Source organism: Phymastichus coffea, unplaced genomic scaffold (assembly GCF_024137745.1).
Source record: "Phymastichus coffea isolate CEN01 unplaced genomic scaffold, Cenicafe_Pcof_1.1 PCOF00070, whole genome shotgun sequence".
Lineage (NCBI taxonomy): Eukaryota > Metazoa > Arthropoda > Insecta > Hymenoptera > Eulophidae > Phymastichus > Phymastichus coffea.
In genome coordinates this window covers 756,746-775,429 of record NW_026706881.1, presented here as the reverse complement: position 1 = coordinate 775,429, position 18,684 = coordinate 756,746, and the positions used below count along the sequence as shown (strand labels likewise).

The 18,684-nt window shown below is 36.7% G+C and overlaps 1 protein-coding gene across 2 annotated transcripts; it reads right to left on the bottom strand.

Annotated features, from left to right (window-relative positions):
• Positions 1-7,274: 7,274 nt before the first annotated feature.
• On the bottom strand, positions 7,275-17,416 carry LOC131667728 (putative mediator of RNA polymerase II transcription subunit 12). 2 transcript variants are annotated; one of them, XM_058941376.1, is made up of 9 exons: positions 17,139-17,416; positions 14,405-14,955; positions 12,679-13,390; positions 12,020-12,616; positions 11,432-11,557; positions 10,065-10,140; positions 9,321-9,380; positions 8,191-8,383; positions 7,275-7,639 (listed from the first exon to the last, which is right to left on the bottom strand). In XM_058941376.1, exons 1-9 carry the CDS (start codon positions 17,157-17,159, stop codon positions 7,543-7,545), a joined length of 2,433 nt encoding a protein of 810 aa, XP_058797359.1. In that variant the 5' UTR covers positions 17,160-17,416; the 3' UTR covers positions 7,275-7,542. The 2 variants fall into 2 exon arrangements, with proteins under 2 accessions (XP_058797359.1, XP_058797360.1); XM_058941377.1 differs by lacking the exon at positions 7,275-7,639 and having other exon boundaries at positions 8,259-8,383; positions 9,310-9,381; positions 10,069-10,140; positions 14,405-14,970.
• Positions 17,417-18,684: the final 1,268 nt, after the last annotated feature.

Sequence of the window (18,684 nt, the reverse complement as noted above, 5' to 3'; positions counted from 1 at the left end):
TTTTGACACTCACAATTGTTAATGTTCTTAAGCAATATCTTACAAGCTGCGTTTTGATAGTTTCGCCACGCAGCCAGGAACTTGACTGACGGAAAACGTGCAAAGGTCTTCACAGAAGTCGCTATAAGAATTCTGATACGTAGTAGGGGGACAATGACACGAATCAGAAACGAATGAAATTAAGCAACTGGAAGGCATTTTTCTGGCATTGTAGCCGAAAATTGACTGCAGGTCGTTTTCATTTAAAAGAATAGACCTTATAAAAACATTTTCTTCTGATGATGTTATATAAATGTAGAATAATGCAGCTGAATTGCTTCACTTGTACTATTGGTATTGCCATTCATGCACTTACGTAAACATAAAATATATTTACATAATAATGTAAAAATATGAAACATTGAGCAATGCTAAATTTTTTTACATTGCGAATACCATTTTTAATTTCATTGCCTTAATGTAACTATTATTAAAAATGTTTTCCAAAGTTTATAATAAGAAATATTTCTTAGATCCTGTGCTATGTAACTCTTTTATTTAAAACATAGTAGAAAGTCTACATATATTTGCTTGTATAATAACAAATTTAGTTCAAAATACTTTCCAAATTCTGAAATTTATACCATAACTGAAATACAGCTTGCTCAATATTTTATATTTCTATGAATTTTTTACAAACTAAGAAATAAACTATATCAACTTGTATGCTATGGGTCAGTTTTCAATTTTGAGAAATGTAGTCTTTTTTTCATTGTATGTAAAATGATTGACGCATTCGTTAAGTGCTGTGCAAGTCTTCAGGTATACATGTCGGTCACGAGACCCATATCCAGTGTCGGTTCATGAACTTGCACCGAAAAATCTCTTCATTTTATCTATACATAAAACCAAAGTCTTTCATCTACTGTGATAATGTCTTATTGATATTATCGAACATCAGTCGCATATTCATCTTTTCAAATAATACATCTTTAAAAATTCTTACGTAGAAAACTAATTTAAAATGAATATCTATATACAGACGCAACAGTACATCAAATATATACGTAAATATACAATGGCTATTTTTCACACACGTAATTCACCAACTTGCATGCGAATTTCAAAGTATAAACTTGACATTTTCTGTTCGAAATATGTAAAATCGAATTGATATCAAGTGCCGGTTCGCATAAGCTTTATCGATAAAAAGTACAGCACGACACACACGAATATTTAATATTTCTTCATTCTAAAGTAAACGTTAAGGTGCTAGTAGAACAATTCAGCTTTGTCTTACAAATGAATAGTGCTCAATTTTATTAACGCTTTCTACAATGTCACATTGAACAATTAACATTTCTCAAATACTTTCTTTAAAAGAAACTGTAAAATTATTTTAACTAAGTTAAAAAATGCATCTTTCACATTTTTGCAATCTTATGTATTTGTGTTATTATAAAACGCAGTCGATATTATTGCTTCATTTTCTAACAAACAAGAGTATTGCACTTCGCATGGTATCAAAGTCAACTCTCAATACACGAAAAAGATCATCGCACGAACCGCTAAGTAGGAACTCTATTTGCCTCTCTTCCGTGACGTTCTAAACGTAAAACAGTGGTCAGTCGTTTTAATTTAAAATTTGAATGAGATTTAATCAATGCACTTCATTTCAATACAAAATGAACTTCCACGTGAAAAGAACATTCTAATATACGATATAAGGCAATTGCGACAGTAAAGCATGTAATTTTTAAAAAGTTTACGTATACTTAACAATATTTTAGAAATAACCTAACTTAACTTATCTAATTTTAATATATTTTGGAAGGGATTTATTTGAAAAGCGATCGCTGAATGTTTTTCCATATTCAATACATAAGATCATCCACTAATATGAAATCACTTGTACGTATATAATATTTATAACTATCAGAAATATTAATAAAACATTAAGTCGATCTGTAATTAGTCAAGTCACAATCGTGTTTACTCGAGCAGAAACTTCTTCCTAAATTTGCAAAGTGCGTACAACTTGCAACTTCTGTATAAAATGTCAGACATATATATCAAAGAACAAAAGCAACACCGGAATATATCTAAAAAGTATCCATGATTAGGTTGAACAGGCAAACTCAATTGAAATTCTATTGTCCAATTTTTGCTTCTTTCCAATAATTCTAGCAATATAAGCTACCTCCAAATTCAAGACACAAAAATACCTAGTTGAAAATGCAAGAAAATTATTTCCGTCAAATCTTTTACATCAAAGAAAATTTATATTAATGAAACAATCAATCTCAATTAAATGTTTGCATTAATAGTATTGAAGAAGTACTTTTCTCGTCCTTCTGTTGTTTTTTTGCTACTTATTGGCTTAATCAAACCTTTTTCCAATTATGCAGTTTTAATACTATAAACGCATAAACAAATGATACAATTAAAAAAAAAACATGAAGACCATTGATATTCATTGGTAGATAAAACGTTGATTAACATCCATTATTTGACCAAAATCAATGAAGCTTTGATCATTCAAATAACATCGAAAAATTATGAGATAGTTTTAGTAGGCTTACGGTTGATGAAATGTACTAAGCCTTCTTCAATATATGTACTTCGTTTTAGGAACGCTATTAAAGTGTTACTATAATACATTTGAAATCGGTTTATTTATAATTCACAAATTATCACATTAAAAATATTTGTAAAAATGCTTCAAATTTTGCTGGTTCAACATTTTAATAAGTTCTTACTAAACGTTCATTTCTTATAGTGAAGTGTACAGAAATCAAAAACATTTTTTTCTTTTTTTATTCTAGTCCCTATATCTCTTTTCCAATCGTTATTAGTAGATAGCGATTATTCATAGTTGGAAATCTAATTATTAATGTAGTGATAAAAGTCTAACATAATTCAAAAATATAACTTCTTATTTTTGTAAAACACTGACCGAATACATATTTCTCTTCTTAATTAGTTTTCGAGACTGTTATAACTATGTATCAACTTTTCATAAGTTAAATTTACCACTGAAATATATAAATCGAAAACTTTTGGATGTAGAACATGATTATATATTTATTAGGATAATGTATTTTTTTATGTACTCTGATATACTCTTTGTCTGTATTAGTTCTTTTGTCAACTGTTGTTAAATAAGGGAACATTAAATACAACATCCATTTGATTCTAAACCAAAATTGAATTAAAAGAATGGAAGAAATGGATCACCAGAAAAGCTAAAGAGAAAGTGTGATCAAACTTTTGTTGCAATTAATTTCATTATTGCCATATTATGGGAAAACAAGTATTATCGGTTAAAATTTACTATATACAAATATTGGATTTTCGCTTTGGCCTTTACTTTTTGTACTTGTGAATATTTATGAATATACTAAACAAATAAGTCAAAATTATATAATTAAGTAAATTATGGCACCATAATACACATATATAGACGTACAGTGAATAGAAAAAATTAATAGCAGTTTCTCTTCAATGATTTACCTACAAATTACGGAACGTAGTGCAGAAATGAACAAAATATGTTATAACACGTATAAAAAAATACTTTATTCTTAATTCTAAATAATTCTCCGTCTCTTATCAAATATTATTTTTAAATAAAAACATTTATTTATTGTGACTTTAAAACTTGATGGAGCTTGCGTTATTGTTCATTTGTCATTTTAATTTTTCCAATTTATAATTAATAATAGCTTTCATTATCTAAGCTTGAGCATTGTAACGAAAATTCTGAATTCTAATTTATGTGCGAGGATAGATTAAGTTACACATATGACATACTATCAGTATAAGTTATTGTGCTTGTCATCGCCTATTTCATCTACGAAAATGTTTTGATAATATACTTTACATCATACACACGAATGAAAATTATTTTAAAAGTCAGATATCGTTACAATACAGTAGCAAATTACTAATGAATTTAATAACGAAGATTAGGATGAGTGGCACGTATTTTTCGTAAAATAGAAGTATGAAAAAACGAGATATAATTTATAATTTTATTTCACGAAGTTCATACATTTCTCATTGTACTTAAAATGTATTTCTTTATTTTTAGAGCTTCAAATGATTATTTGAATGAGCAGAAAAATCTCCAAAAAAAAATTCGTTTTACGTAATCATAATCTTTTTAGACTTGCCGAATTTTCTGATATTTTGTTATTTTGTATTCCGTTGCTTGATTAAGCTTCACAGTTTATTCAAATAGGTATTAACATTTGATTTTACGTGCAACGTAGTAATATACGTAGTAGTATACTACTTCCATTTTTAGCGCATAAAAATATTTAATTGAATTCCATGGAATAATAAGTAAGACTTTTAATGTTATACTGGTGTAACTATATTTCATAATTGCACAAACTTCATTTGCATAATAATACTAAAATACACAAATATGTGGAGTCATTCATAAAACTATTTAAATCTGGAAATTTTGGATGATGAACAAGCAGGGGATGAGGCAATTGGATTTTATTTCTTCTTTTATATCTACATCAGATTATCCAAAACATTTTTTTCCGCGTTCTCGTTACTACTTAATTTGTTTGACACTTAAGGGTCAATGGATGATAAAAGATAAGCAGAAGTAGCAACAAAAATTAACTGATTTGGTATACAATGTGACTACAGGTATAATATACCGTTGACTGAAATTACGTCACAAAGGATTTACATAACAATATTTACATGGATGAAAGGTCAAAAAATGGAAATATAATTGAAAAGCAACTATTGACCTCGCGTACATATGGGAAAAAAGTTGAAGCAAGTGCGAGCGGGCGCGTACACTATGCCAAATTGAAAATAGAGAAAGAAATGGAAAAGAGAACGGCTAACATGAAATGGCCCTTAGCAGACCATGATAGCCCAGCGACTCTGGTCTGACGGACTTGTCTGACCTCTCTCTTTTTCTCTCTCTCTCTTTCTCTCTCCTTCTGTCTGTCTGTCTGTCTGTCTGTCTCTCTCTCTCTCTCTCTCTCTCTCTCTCTCTCTCTCACTCTAGTTTTACTAAAAAGAAACTTTGGTTTTATAATGTAAAAAAATTCTCACATAAAAATATTACAAAAATATTGAAGTAAAAAAATAATCGGGGTAGTTTATTTTTAGGATGTTTTGAAGAGAAGGATAGAAAAAACACTATAAGGTTAAAAAAAATATTCTCTTATTGTTTTTTTGGGAGAACTTCTAAATTTCAAAAGCGTGTTTTTTTTATTTCTTGTTAATAAAGTTTATTCATTCCTTAGCACGGTTAACAAGATAAACAAAACATGGATGTGTTTTAAGCGCGTTTAATAATAAACATAAAAATTCTTTACCAACAAAATGATTTCCCAAAAATTTCTTATTTTTTTGAGAATACGGGTATGAAGCTGTTATTCAGTACTTGTTATACGGTCCTTAGAGTATGGTAAATATTATCTCCTAGATTATTTAATTATATTTTTCAATCAACTACTTTGATCACATACAATGCGAAATTTTCAAAAAATTTTATTCTATAAATTTCATTCTATAAAAAGATTGTAAAATATTTTCTATTCGATAGCTTATCATAAAGATTAGTTTCTCTGATAATATTTTTATTTGCAAATATTTAGAAGAAAATTAAAATAATTCTTCAAATAGAGCCACTGGAACGATTGTCTGACTACACACACACACGCACACACACACAAACACACACACACACGCACACACACACACATACATATACAATCATACAAACATTAGAAAAAATTGTATATATTGATTTTGCATGGTATCCAATACATCAATAAAATAAACGTAGTTTTTTTCAAAGTAGAACAAATTACTCTAAAAAATATAAAATATATTTTTCTATTATTAGAAAATTTAATTTCAAATAAGATAGGGTGGATAAAGATAAAATAAGACAGGAAATGGATGATCTCATAGCTGCTTATTAATATTTATTTGTAATATTTATATATACATTCATACTTATGACAATACAATTCATCAGCTACTGGAATATATATAGAAGTAATTAGCTTTGAATTATGATAATTAACAAATATTGATGTGAAATCACTTTTTAAAATTTCATCATAAACAGTATAAGTTTACTAAATACAATAATCACTTTAGGAAATAGCTACACAAAATGATACAATGAATGTTCAATTTCAATTTTAAACACAATATAAACTTAATAACTGATTTACTTCATTGGAATACAAGTAAAAATTTGCAATATTTTATTAAACATAATATAATCAATAATGAATCTATCCAAATAATCGACCTATAATTAATACTGCACGATTTTAAATTAATTATATGCTTTAAAATACAAATTTTATTTACCCATTATGATATTTAGTCAATAAAAGTATGAAAAGAAAACATTTTTATGGATAGTTGAATACACTTTCGAAATTTCTTTTTTTATTTTATGACCGTTAATTTATGAACGTTTGATCAAATCTTACACACACACACATATATATATACTTTATAATAAGTAAGAATACATAAAATTAAATCAATGGATTATTTTGACTATTAATCGTATACAGAGGTACATATTACTTATTAAAGGAGAAAATATAATATATATTTTAAATGGTATTTCTCTATAATTCTAATTTAGCCTATATTACTCAGTAACAAAATGCAAAAGCGATTTACAGGAAAACTTCCGAAGTTTGCCGAAAAACGGGAGAAGAAATTATTTACACTTTCAAAGGTTATTGTTCAATGAGGTCAACAGCATTAAAATTCATAGTGACGCAATCAAGTAAACGATGCTATGCCACATTTCCGGAATTCTGTTATTTACGAAAATTCTCTATATAATTAACGTTATTAAAGTTATTAATATACTAAGAATTAATTGAAAGATCAGCCGATATCTAAAAAATAATTAATATTCTATATGAATTGTATAGTTTTGTACTTTTCTCCTATGTCGATTAAGCCACCTAATTAAGTTTCTTAAATCAGAATACTTTAGTAATTTATTGAAGATAGGAAATGCTCAATTTGTTTGCGTATTAAAAGTATAATAATATAAAGCCAATATTGTGCCGTCTTGACCTATGGACATTTTTGTTTAGGTAATCTACAAAAATAATACTTTTGTACTTCATATATTAAAGAATTTCATTTATACAAGACTACTTTCTTTTCGTTAAAATTAATCAATAAAAAAGCGAGCTTCATATATTTCTAATTATATTAGTAAGTACTTACATATGATACATAAAATCTTACAATTCCATATTTCGCTTTTATTTTATACGACTGTTACAAATCAAACATGAAGAATACGTACTGTGGATATGATAAATAAAAATATGCTATTATTATTATTTCTACTGCGCGAAGTTAACAATAAAATTACAGTATTTTCAACACGTTTGATCGGAGGCTAATTGACCATAATTTGATTTTGTACCAGTAGGTGGCAAACATTTTCAAAGACACTCGAAAATGTCGATATTACCAGGACTCGGCAATGCATAACACAGTCGGTAATAAAGGTATTCCAATGAAATGTTTTCAAACCCTTTTAGTTGGTTTTGAGGTAGTTGTCGATATTATCACTGAAGTAAAATCTTTATCTGATCGGCTAGGAACTGGTTCCAAAGGCGGTACTCTAAAATCAAAAATCATAAAGTTTATGATTTACAATTTAAAACTTTTATTTACATTTTTAATATTAGAAAACTGTAAAATCAATTTAATGTCATAATATTAATTGAATCTTTTCCTACAATTTTCTTTTGAAAGGTTTATTTTTAAAGTTTTAATAAAAAATTTGCTTTGAATAGCATATATACATACTACGGAAAGGAATAACATGTATTAAATAAAATATTGTGTATATATATATATATATATATATATATATATATATATATATATATATATATATATATATATATATATATATATATATATATATATAAGTAAGTATAATAGTGTTATTTTAATAAGCGTTAACTTTCCAACTTTAAATATCGTTGTAAAATATTCTTTTAGCAAAAATTTATGAAAAATTTATAATATCTATATTCTATATTGTGTACCTTTCATTATATTTCTTTTACAGATTCTATGATTATTAAAAATAATTTTTCAAGTTTGCTAGTACACTTAAAAAATTTCTTTGATAATAGAAATAAAAGTGAAGTTTTATTAACTTACAAAAGTGTAGCCTGACGATTAAGAATAGCTGCGGAACGTAAAGTTAAAGGTGAGGGCGAAGCAATGTAAGCTGGTAATGTCACAGGTATTTGCATGATAGGCGATATTTTATAACTTGTGGGTAAACCTATATTATCCTTCCTGTTATCTTCACCTTCGTCAACGCATATGCTTGACTGTACCTTCAATTCCTCTGTAAAATTAAATAAAAAGATTTTTACTAGTGAATTAAAAAATATAATGTTCTTGAGTTATTTTTAAAAAAGATAATACTGATTTCTATCCTTATACTTTATTGAACAAAAGTTTTCGATCTCAGCTTTACATCAGCGACATGACCGGCTTCGTGTCTTACAAATAACGATTCTACGCACGAATTTGAAAACTTTGTTTATTTAGCATAATACAGTTTTAATTGAACAGAGTACATTAAATAGTATTTGTGTTTTTATTAGGAAACAAGATACTATTGAATGTGTAAACTTTCTACAGAAAATTCAAATGAAAAATAACAGCCGTAAAATATTTTATACATGAGATATTTCTGCAGGAAGAAACAAATATTTGAATGAATTGTACATTTAAGATTCTATCCATTATTAATAACGACTGAAAGAAAAAAAAACAGAAGAAAAAATTATTTGATTATTGATTGTGAGCTATTAGAGTAGTAAAAAATATCGTATTTTAATCAGCAACAGTTCCGCGTGAGTGTATTTTAGCTGTTTTATACGCTAATATGTAAATATTTCATTAATAATAATTAAATATACTCTTTGCGACATTTGCTTCAAGTGCAATATTTGATTTGAAAAATGAATAACAGAGGTATTGTTTTCATTCCAATAGAGGTGTTTTTCATTCGATAAGAGATCTAGATTTTGTATATGTATTTAATGCCTGGGTTCTCGAATTATCCGATTTTCATAGCATGTCTGTGTATTGCAAGCAATCTTGTACCAAATCTATTATTATTTTATAGAGTATAGCTTCTTTGTTCGTGTAATAAAAGGCCGAAGAATTCAACAACTTAATATGTGTAAATCAAGACCGAATTCATTTTCATTGAAAAATATCGGTCATGCATAAAGTAACTTTATTTATTTATAACTTGCTCACCAGAGACTCACCAAGTAGATTGGACTTGATTTCTTGCTTATGAATAGCATTGGATACGCCGTGGTTATTATACTGCAAACAAAATTGCAATTATTTTTTCTCATTATTCAAATGTTATTCGATACCAAAATTTAACTGTTTATTTTGCTAGAAGAGATTTAAAAGTGCATTGCCACAAAGATAAAGGTATGCACAAATATATAACTGATTGTGTCTTATTAATCAATTTTCAATTTCATTTAAGCATTGGTAGATATGATAGTAATTGAGATATATTTTTCATACTTTTGAAATGTAAGTGAATGTATGCATAATTGGAATAATATCAGTTGTGTAGCATAAAATAATTATTGCATATTCAATAGGTTATAATAAAATTAATGAAAATTTCATGAAAATAAAACTAAGGGTCACTTTTCCAAGAAACTGTGATAATATAGAATGATGACATTTTTAAAGAATAATGGTGAAGTCGATTGTCAATTTAAATAACATTTATTTACACGATTTAATTACATGATCGATCACACTTGAACATTTATAATACAGCGTATAATTAATGTAAAAGAATTTAGTCAACAGTTCTCTTAAATACAACTAACTCACTATTCCATTAAAAATAAGCCACTTAGGCATCAAGTATACATTATTTTCAATAAATTTTCTAAATTCTAAATAAATATAATTGCATAAGCAATCGACATATTCACTAGAAAAAATGTCTATTTATTTAAGTAATTGTTTTATCTGTGTATTTACATTTGCATGGTTTTTGGGTTTTCTCTTTCGTGTTTGAATGCCTTCTTTCTTCATACTCATTGGTCTGTTCACCTGTAACAAAAGTATGTCTTTGAGAAAAACGATTTACGCGCATATAAATAATGTAATAATAATCGAGATGATATATTCTGACCAAGTAAAAAATAATTGATAAAAACTTGAAAATTAAGCTGTTGAAAGGTACGGTAGAAAATGTTGATAGAAACAAGTGAAAGAATTAATGATACAAAAAAAGATAGTTTCTAGAGCGAAACACGAAAGCGGGCAACAAGCGGAACAATAAAAAAAGGAAAAATGTCGAGACGAAGCTAAACAAATGCAGTAAAAGCGGCAAACACGACCCCGCTGCCGCCGCGACTTATTTCAAGACAGTTATATGGTCCGTGTACGCTGGTACGCGACACTCGCAAGAATGTTTCATGTTTGTATGTGCGTGCGCGCGCCTGTGTGTAAGCGAGAGACACGTCGTGAGCCTCGTCGCAGGTCTTTCCTCTTTTATGCGTGCAAGAAAACCTTTGACAAACAGTCAGAAAATGAGAGAAACACCTTCCAAACTCTTCTCACTTCCGGTATTCTTCAGTATAGAGTTAAGTTATAATTTAGTCAGAGTGCATAGCTCATTCTTAATTCAAAAAGCATGGCGCAACTACGATACAAATTCAACGTTTCTACTGTAAATACGAATCAGACGGTTTTTATGTCTTACAATAGACGTGACCGAGTGCACACATACATTTCTTAATCCACAAGCTTTCAAGATTTCTGTCATTTTTTTTTCTACGGTTCGGTCATGAAATCACAACGTTTCGAAACCGATGGTCAACACAAATATTTTTTTATCAAAGAGTCAATTGAACTATAGGAATTCTTCTACACTGATAAAGCCTGGAAGCTCGTCTCGATTAGTCGTTACTCAATTAAAACATATCAATAAGCTTGGAATAAAAGTGATGAAAAAAAACACGCGCGATGCGAATGAAAATGAAAAAATCTTGTCACTTTCACGAATGATGAGAAATTCGTTAGAATCGCGCAAAATGTGTCACGAAGGAAGTTGAAAGGTTTTCTTAGAGACTATAGTTATCGGCAAGGAGGTAAAAGGCTGACGCAAGGTATGTAACGCACATTAGAAGTACGTCAAGAGAAAGACGCGATTTCCGTTTGGTCGTTACACTTTTTAGCCGGAACAAAAGAGTCTTCGGAAATGCTTCTCTCGCTAACTGTTTGCTGACAATTGCTTTTATGAATTCCACCGACGGGTGAAGATGACACTTATCGAAGTAGGCATTTGTTACATCTAACTAAAAATTGTTGACACTCGGAGCAAGAGGATTTAACTTACGTTGTGAAGTTTGAAGTACAGCCCACAGGCATTGCACACAGGTTCACCATTGTTATTTCGTCGCCAAAGAGTTGTGGTGGTCGTCGAACAGTTCGCACACCTTACTCCTATCCTCCTACCACCAGTCTGCGAAGAGAGAAAGAGAAAAAAGGATGAGAGAAGATGCGAATGACGATAAGCGCAGATCTGACGGTCGTTGAAAACATAAATGGGCCGGTTTCAATCGATTCGCAAGGTTCGAGGCGGATAACGGGACTCCGCCTCGGTACATTACTCGAGCGGATGGCAAGCGCGCAGGCAGGGAAAAAGCGGGCGATGAAAAGATTGAAATGATAAATGTATCCAAGGATCAACGAAGACGAGAAAAGAGGAGTGCTCGAGCGAGAAAAGTAGAGCAAACAGCGCCTGCGTGGCGTGTCAGCAAGTTATTATTTGCTCGAGGCGCGCACGCGATAAGCTGATTCCCCCGGCCGGCTTTCGTTCCCTCGTCGAGCGCGCCTTATTTACATCCGCGTTATTGCAGCTCCTCGAGAGGGGCGGCGGGGGCGCGCGGTCCGGCTACCGCGCCGGCAGAGGAGGTGGACTTACGCTGACGGGCGGGGCGCTGGGCTTGGGCTTGACGCGCTGGGCCAGCGGCCTGTTGATGCCGTTGGTCTTGCAGTAGATGCCGCAGGCGTTGCACAGGTAGAGTCCGGTGCCGTCCTTGCGCCAGAGCGGCGTGTTGTGGGCGCCGCAGTTGACGCACTCCTTGGTCTCGGCGCCGAGGGCGGCCTCGAAGCCGGCGGCCGCGGCGACCGCGCCGGCCGGGTCGTCGGCGGGCTCGGCCGGGCCCAGCGGCAGCGCCGCCCAGGCCGGGCCCGGCCCGTTGGCCACGGCGTACGAGCCGCCGGGGAAGATCATGCCGCCGGCGGCCTCGGCCGCGGAGATGGGCACGCCCGCGTAGCCGGCGGCCGCCTGGTGCACGTAGTCGAAGCTGGCCGACGGCGAGGCGCCGCCCGCCGGGCCCGCCCAGTACTGCTCCTGGCCGGGCTTGGCGGCGAACTGGTAGGTGACCGTGCCGCCCGGGTACAGGCTGACCTGCGAGGGCGAGCCCGGCGCCGGCTCGTACTGCAGCGAGGCCGGGCGCATCAGCGACGAGGAGGCCAGCGTCGGGTCGCTCTTGATGTACACGCCCGCGTGCTCGATCTGCAAGCGCGGAGCGCCACCGTTATCGCTCGTCGATGTGGCACGGGTCTGCCAACGCTCACCTCGACCGGCCTGGAGGCCTGGCTGGACGCGGGGTAGATGAAGATTTCCTGGTGCTTGGAGTAGCTGTAGGCGGGCGCCTGCTGGAAGGCCTCGGGGGCGGCGATGTACTGGCTGTAGGGCGCGGTCTGGCTGGGCAGCAGCGGCACCGTCTCCAGGGTGGTGTAGGTGCTCGAGGCCTTGAGGTTCTCGGGGGCGACGCTCACCTCGGCGCTGTACTTGACGCTGCCGTCCGTGTAGGTGGTTGCGACGAGGTGCTGCTGCTGCTGCTGTTGCTGCTGCTGCTGCTGCTGCTGCTGTTGCTGCTGCTGCTGCTGCTGTTGCTGCTGCTGCTGCTGCTGTTGGTGAGATGCCGCGCTGTTCGACTGCCTGATGCTATCCAGCGGCGGCGAATAGTTCTGATGGGCGGCGGGCGAGCCGAGCTGGATGCCGGCGTTGGCGCACTGCTGGGAGACGAGCGACTGGGCCGTGGGTTCGTAGCTTTCAACTGTGGATTGGGGCGAGGCCTGGTAGCGTTGCTGCTGCTGCTGTTGCTGCTGCTGTGGGCTGTATCGTTGCTGCGAGCTGGCCAGCTGCACGTGACGCTCTTGCCCGCTCATCGCGTGGCCCTCGCGTCTCAACTCGGCCTCGTCCGCGTAGCTCACCAGCGTCGGCCGTTCGGCCGGCTCCGCCCGTTCGCCTACGGCTGCCTCGTATCTAAAGAAACGTAGGCAGCTTTTCTCAACGACATCTCATTAGTATGGCAGCTTTGGCGTACGCCTTCTTCCACACTCCGCATGCAACTACTTTGGCACTCGTGTCTACTTACACTACTCAGTACGATACAACCAAAATCACCCGCTACACTTCTAAGCAACGTACCCCGTTTAATGAGCGGAACGCCACTCGTTCACCGTCAAAATTAAGTTATTGACAGTTGGCGAATGAGTTGCAGACAATCGCTAAAAACGGCTCGATCGTCGAAAACGTTTTAGCGCTTTTATAAACATCTTCGACAGCAAATCTAAGAAAGTTTCGAGTACATGTACGGACAATTGCCGAGTTTAAAGAATATCAATATTAAAAATTAGAAAAATCATGATAAATTTTAGCCATCCAAAAAAGTTTAAGTTCCGATCTTCATGCACAAATATTCTCTACAACTACTCCAAACAACACTACCACAAAGTTTCTGAAATTTATTACATTGTTCACACATTTCATATTTTAAAAACATTTGCTTCGTTTGAAAAGATGCAACAAATTTAAGAAATTCATTGTGTCGCGAGCTTTATACGCTCCGTGTGTACGTTCAATTAAGATTGCAGCAATACCGGAGGTGGTTTCGAGAACTTCATTCTCGCCTAGTAAACATTTATGATAAAAATCATAACAAAATCATGAGTAATTTCAATTGAAATAAACTATTATAATGGTACACTAATCATTAATGTGCAAATGGATCATTTAATTCGAAGCATATAGGTTGTAGATGTCTGTATTAGTTTTATGAATTTTCGATGGATCAACTAAGGTTTTTGAAAACGTTAACTCGTATCCGCAAATTTTCCAAAATCAACCTACAAATTGTAAATAAGGTGTAAAGAACATATCCATTGTTATTCAATAGAATGTATTTTGCCAACAAACAGCTGCAATCTCTCGCGTTGCACGGAACGAATAGCACTACTTCATTTCATTTTGAAACATTCGCGATTACTTTTGAAATAAGTAGGAGGAAAAACCAACCTGGACGACTCGTCGACGGTCATAGCGATGGTCGATTCGGTAGGCTCCGTCGCCTCGACCTGTATCTCCTGGCCGTTAGCAGTGGCGTATATAACGTGATGCTTGTGCTGCTGGTCATTGGGACTATGCTGCTGAGTTATGTGAATTTGGTAATGCTGCTGGGCCGTCGGCTCCTCGGTGGAGTAAGGAGGCGGCGGTGGCGTGGACTCCTGCTTGATGAGCCTTTGTTGCTGAGCGATCAGCTCGGCGCTGTTGTTATTGTTGTTGGCTTCGGGTGATCCTGGGATCTCGTGCTCGATGAGGGTCTCGGTGATGTGTCCCGCGGTCGTGATTGTGCGCACGTGCCGACGGCTCGTGATAACGCTTCGTGGACTGCCGACTGGCGTTGGATGCTGCGACTGCGAATGCGGCTGCTGTTGATGCTGCGGCTGTGGAGACGCGTCCATGCCACCGCGTGGACCCTGCTGAGGGGAGCTCTCTTCTGGCCGATGCTGATTACTCTCCCACTCCAATTTCACCTCCTGCTTGTGCAGGTTTCCCTTTATTGTCTCCTGGAACGGGAAAAACTAACATCTTACCTTTTTTAAAGTTCTTTTCAAGTATGTTTCTCGGCCAAACAAACTGCTCGCGAACTTTTCATCATTCGTGTTACAGTTAACAACTATTTCAAGATCGACAACGATATTCGAGTTTAACTGAATATCCATCATGCGATCTATTTCGCAAAATCAATTTTTTAAATCGTGCCGTGATCAACGGATAATCCGAGAGATTTTTGTTGTCATTTTATCGAATCTTTCGTGTAATTTAAAAAGTTACTACAAGATGAATATTAACTGCAAAAATATTCTAAGAAATTAAACATTTAAAATTAGACTAAATTGTAATATGAGAATTGCAGGAACAATGTGCAATAAGCAAGATAAGCCATTTGCCCGAAGTGTCGGGAAATAAAACTGGATGAAATAGTTGAGAATAGTAGACATTGTGCGACGAAAAAAATGAATCATATGAACTCTGTCATAATTGTCAATAGAATAGTGCAGAAAAGGAGGTAACTAGGACACAGGAACATGTACGATACATACGCACATGTGGCACTTATGACATCAGTGGAAGAGGCAAAAGATCGGAAGGAGTCATCGCCTGTTTTCCGGACGTTTTATGGCAACACCGCCGATTTGGTATTGGCGGCTTTTTGTTGCGAAACCATTGTCTCGAAAACTCAACTTTCGAATGGCAAAAAGTAGGTAATGCCTTTGTCACACGACGGTAAAATTTTGCCAGGCGTCGCACTCTTCGCATTCACGCCACGCGCATTAAGAAACGAAAATCGCAATAATAGCGCGACAACGTTTTCGCACGAGTTACCAATGAAATTCGCCACGGGGCAAACTAATGGAAACTGTGCCGGCAAAGAGGGCAGTGAGGGCAGGCGAGGCGACAGAACGGGCCAAATAGACGGTGATCGGAAATTCCGTGGAGCGCGATGCATTGCGAGCAGTGCGCAAGGTGTCTACCAAAGCGGCGGCAGCGGAAGTCGAAACTTGACATTGCCGAGCGGAAGTGACGAGCGCGAGAGAGCAAACAGATCTCTCACATTTTTCTCGAGACGGACGAGGTGTGTCCGAAGACGCGCGTGACGCTCCGCCGCGCGCTCGTGCCTTTCAAAGTGCTGTCGCGTGCCGCAACATCCTTTGGCTACCCTCGACCGCCGGCTGCCAGTAATCGACTCCTTGATTTGGCGCATCGGAGCCAGATAAGCGCAGATAGCACTCTCTCTGTATCTTATTCGCTTATCGCGTGAACAACAGCCCTCGTAAACACAGCAATAACTGCTTCGTCCGAAGCGAGAGCAACGGAGCAAGAGAGCGCCAGTTCGCCCGGTCGTTCGTAAAACAGAGGAGTTGAACGCGCGCGCAGCCAAGGTAAACTTATAACACGTATATGTGTGCGCTGCACAGGTCGACTTCGGGGGCCTGGCGCTCACGCACGTTGTAAAGATTCTGGTTTTTTTTTTTTTTTGAAAGCTGCCTCATGTTCAAATGTATATGAGGCCAAGTTTTCTGAATGGGACACACGTGGAGCTTATTAATGCACCGCCGTCACCGCATACCGCCCGTCTATTATTCTCCTTAAAACTCCTTCTTTTTCGGCACAGTATTGTCAGACTGAATATTCCTAAACGCTTGCTATGACAACTCGCGACGACAATTATGTAAAGTGATCTCACTTATTTCTACGTTTGTCCAACATATAAATGATACCCGAGCGTGCGTCGCTTCTGCGCCTTTTCCACCACAAACTATTCCTTTCTTTCGCGACGAGAAACGATATTCCATTTATATGCAATATTCATAAGCACTTTTATTGATCGAAATAATATTGACGAAAACGAAGCTTGTTTGTGCGCGTTTTTAATACACGCGTAACGTTTAATACAGCCAACTAATCGAAAGCGCTCAACGGTAGAAAATTGCTCGTAAAAAATTGTTCGCGTAAAAGTGATTAGGAGTCGTTGAAGCGTAACAATTGCGAAAAACAAATGAAGATTTATTTAAGGATAAAACGATTCGTCAAAGTATAATCATTGAAAGTTGTACGAATATGTACAACAGACGCAAAGCTTCAATGAATGTTTGGCGGCGAAGCTGGAAGTGAAGGCACAAGTCGTTGAAAAAAAAGAAGCCGAATAGCCAAATCGAAAATGACATAGTCAAGGAAATAAAATTACCTCCATTGGCGTGAGCCGCATTTAGCCGGATGTGATAGATGGTCGAAGCTGACGGTGGCGAACGGCGCGGAAAACGCCGTGGACAGGATAAAAATCGCAAAAACTATTCGTGGCCGCGCACTGGCTGCGGGAAGATTGCACGCTCGCTATCTGGCGAGTCTATATCGGAGCCCGAGATTAACTAGATACGGCAAGGGAATATATAAAAGGTGTCAGTGCTGTCGCACACGGGCGTCATCGACGTAGGGCCGAGTCGTACAGGCGATGCGCCGACGCTGGAGCACGAGTTGGAACTGACGGAGAACAGCCGGCGCTAAGAGCAGATAAGCGCTCGTCGAACTGGAGGTGGCAACTTTGACTGCGCCTACACGCGAGACGCGACGAGAGCGAGAGCGAGAGAGAGAGAGAGAGAGAGAGAGAGAGAGAGAGAGAGAGCGCCGAGAAGGGACGGGTCGGACAGCGAGCGCCGGTGATGAGCAGGCAAAACGAGAGCTGGCGAAAAAGTGACAAGCGCGCGCGCACGGCCGCCAGAGTGGGGGGGGCGCGCGAGAGCGTAACAGGGAAGCGCCAACGCCGCGATGACTCGTCCCGACGATCAGCCCGCCCGCTCGCCGACGCGCACGCGGAGCTGCAACGCGCGCACCACTCGATGCGGCTACCTTATGCCACTTGGACGGAACGTCCCCCTCTCGCTCATTGGTCAGCGCCGCGCTCGCTCCTCGCTCCTCGCTCCTCGCTCCGAGCCGATGCATTTTGCTTTTCTCCGGCTTCGCTCTTTACCTTCTCGTCTTTCGACGCTCTCCGCTCACTCCATTACTCCAAGCAATTTTATAGTCGAATAACCCTGCACTCGGATTTATTCAGAGTCACTTGCCAAGAGTTCTCGTTGCCTATTCAACCTGCTATCCACCAGTACAGCGATCGAATATTTTTATAATCAAGTCTCGCGATCGCCTTATATTTCAAATCCAAATCATGATTATTGTTTTTAATTATGGCATTTTAGTTCTTTTGTACCTAGAACATTAATCAACGATAGTGCATAATTGACCGGGATTTTTTACTAATAATTATAATGATTTAAAAAATGCCCTAAAAAATGACAATTAATTCGACTCTCGATAAACTCAATTCTGTGACAGTCCTAAGATACAGATAAACAATCACATAAATAATTAACGGTTGGGCTGGAATATAAACTTTCAGACTTATTAGATTGAGGCGTAATTTTGAATTGTTACACCTGATCGGAAATGTCAATTCCAAGTCTTTCTGATAGCAACCTTAAGCTCCAATTAGACCGCATTCGAACATAATATTCCAATTGTGCACGCGAGTTAAAAAAGTATGCATATAAAATGACGACAAATGAAATACAAGTCGATTCGATAATTAGAAGAATAACTTTTCGTATTAAAATAGATGACAATTTCGATGTATATAAAGACATCAACGTATAAAAAATTTATAATTTACATCGAATAACGTACAATGTTATTTTAATGTGTTAACAAATTGAAGAATATCTTCTTGATATTTTTAATAT

What these genes read in the sequence shown, in the direction of transcription:
- LOC131667728 (XM_058941376.1), bottom strand. Translation starts at nt 17,159, where the DNA reads ATGCGGCTCACGCCAATGGAG. An exon ending in ACCGTCGACGAGTCGTCCAG is followed by an intron (nt 13,391 to 14,404) that starts GTTGGTTTTTCC and finishes CGTTGAGAAAAG; the next exon opens with CTGCCTACGTTTCTTTAGAT. An exon ending in CAAAAACCATGCAAATGTAA is followed by an intron (nt 9,381 to 10,064) that starts ATACACAGATAA and finishes TTTGTTTGCAGT; the next exon opens with ATAATAACCACGGCGTATCC.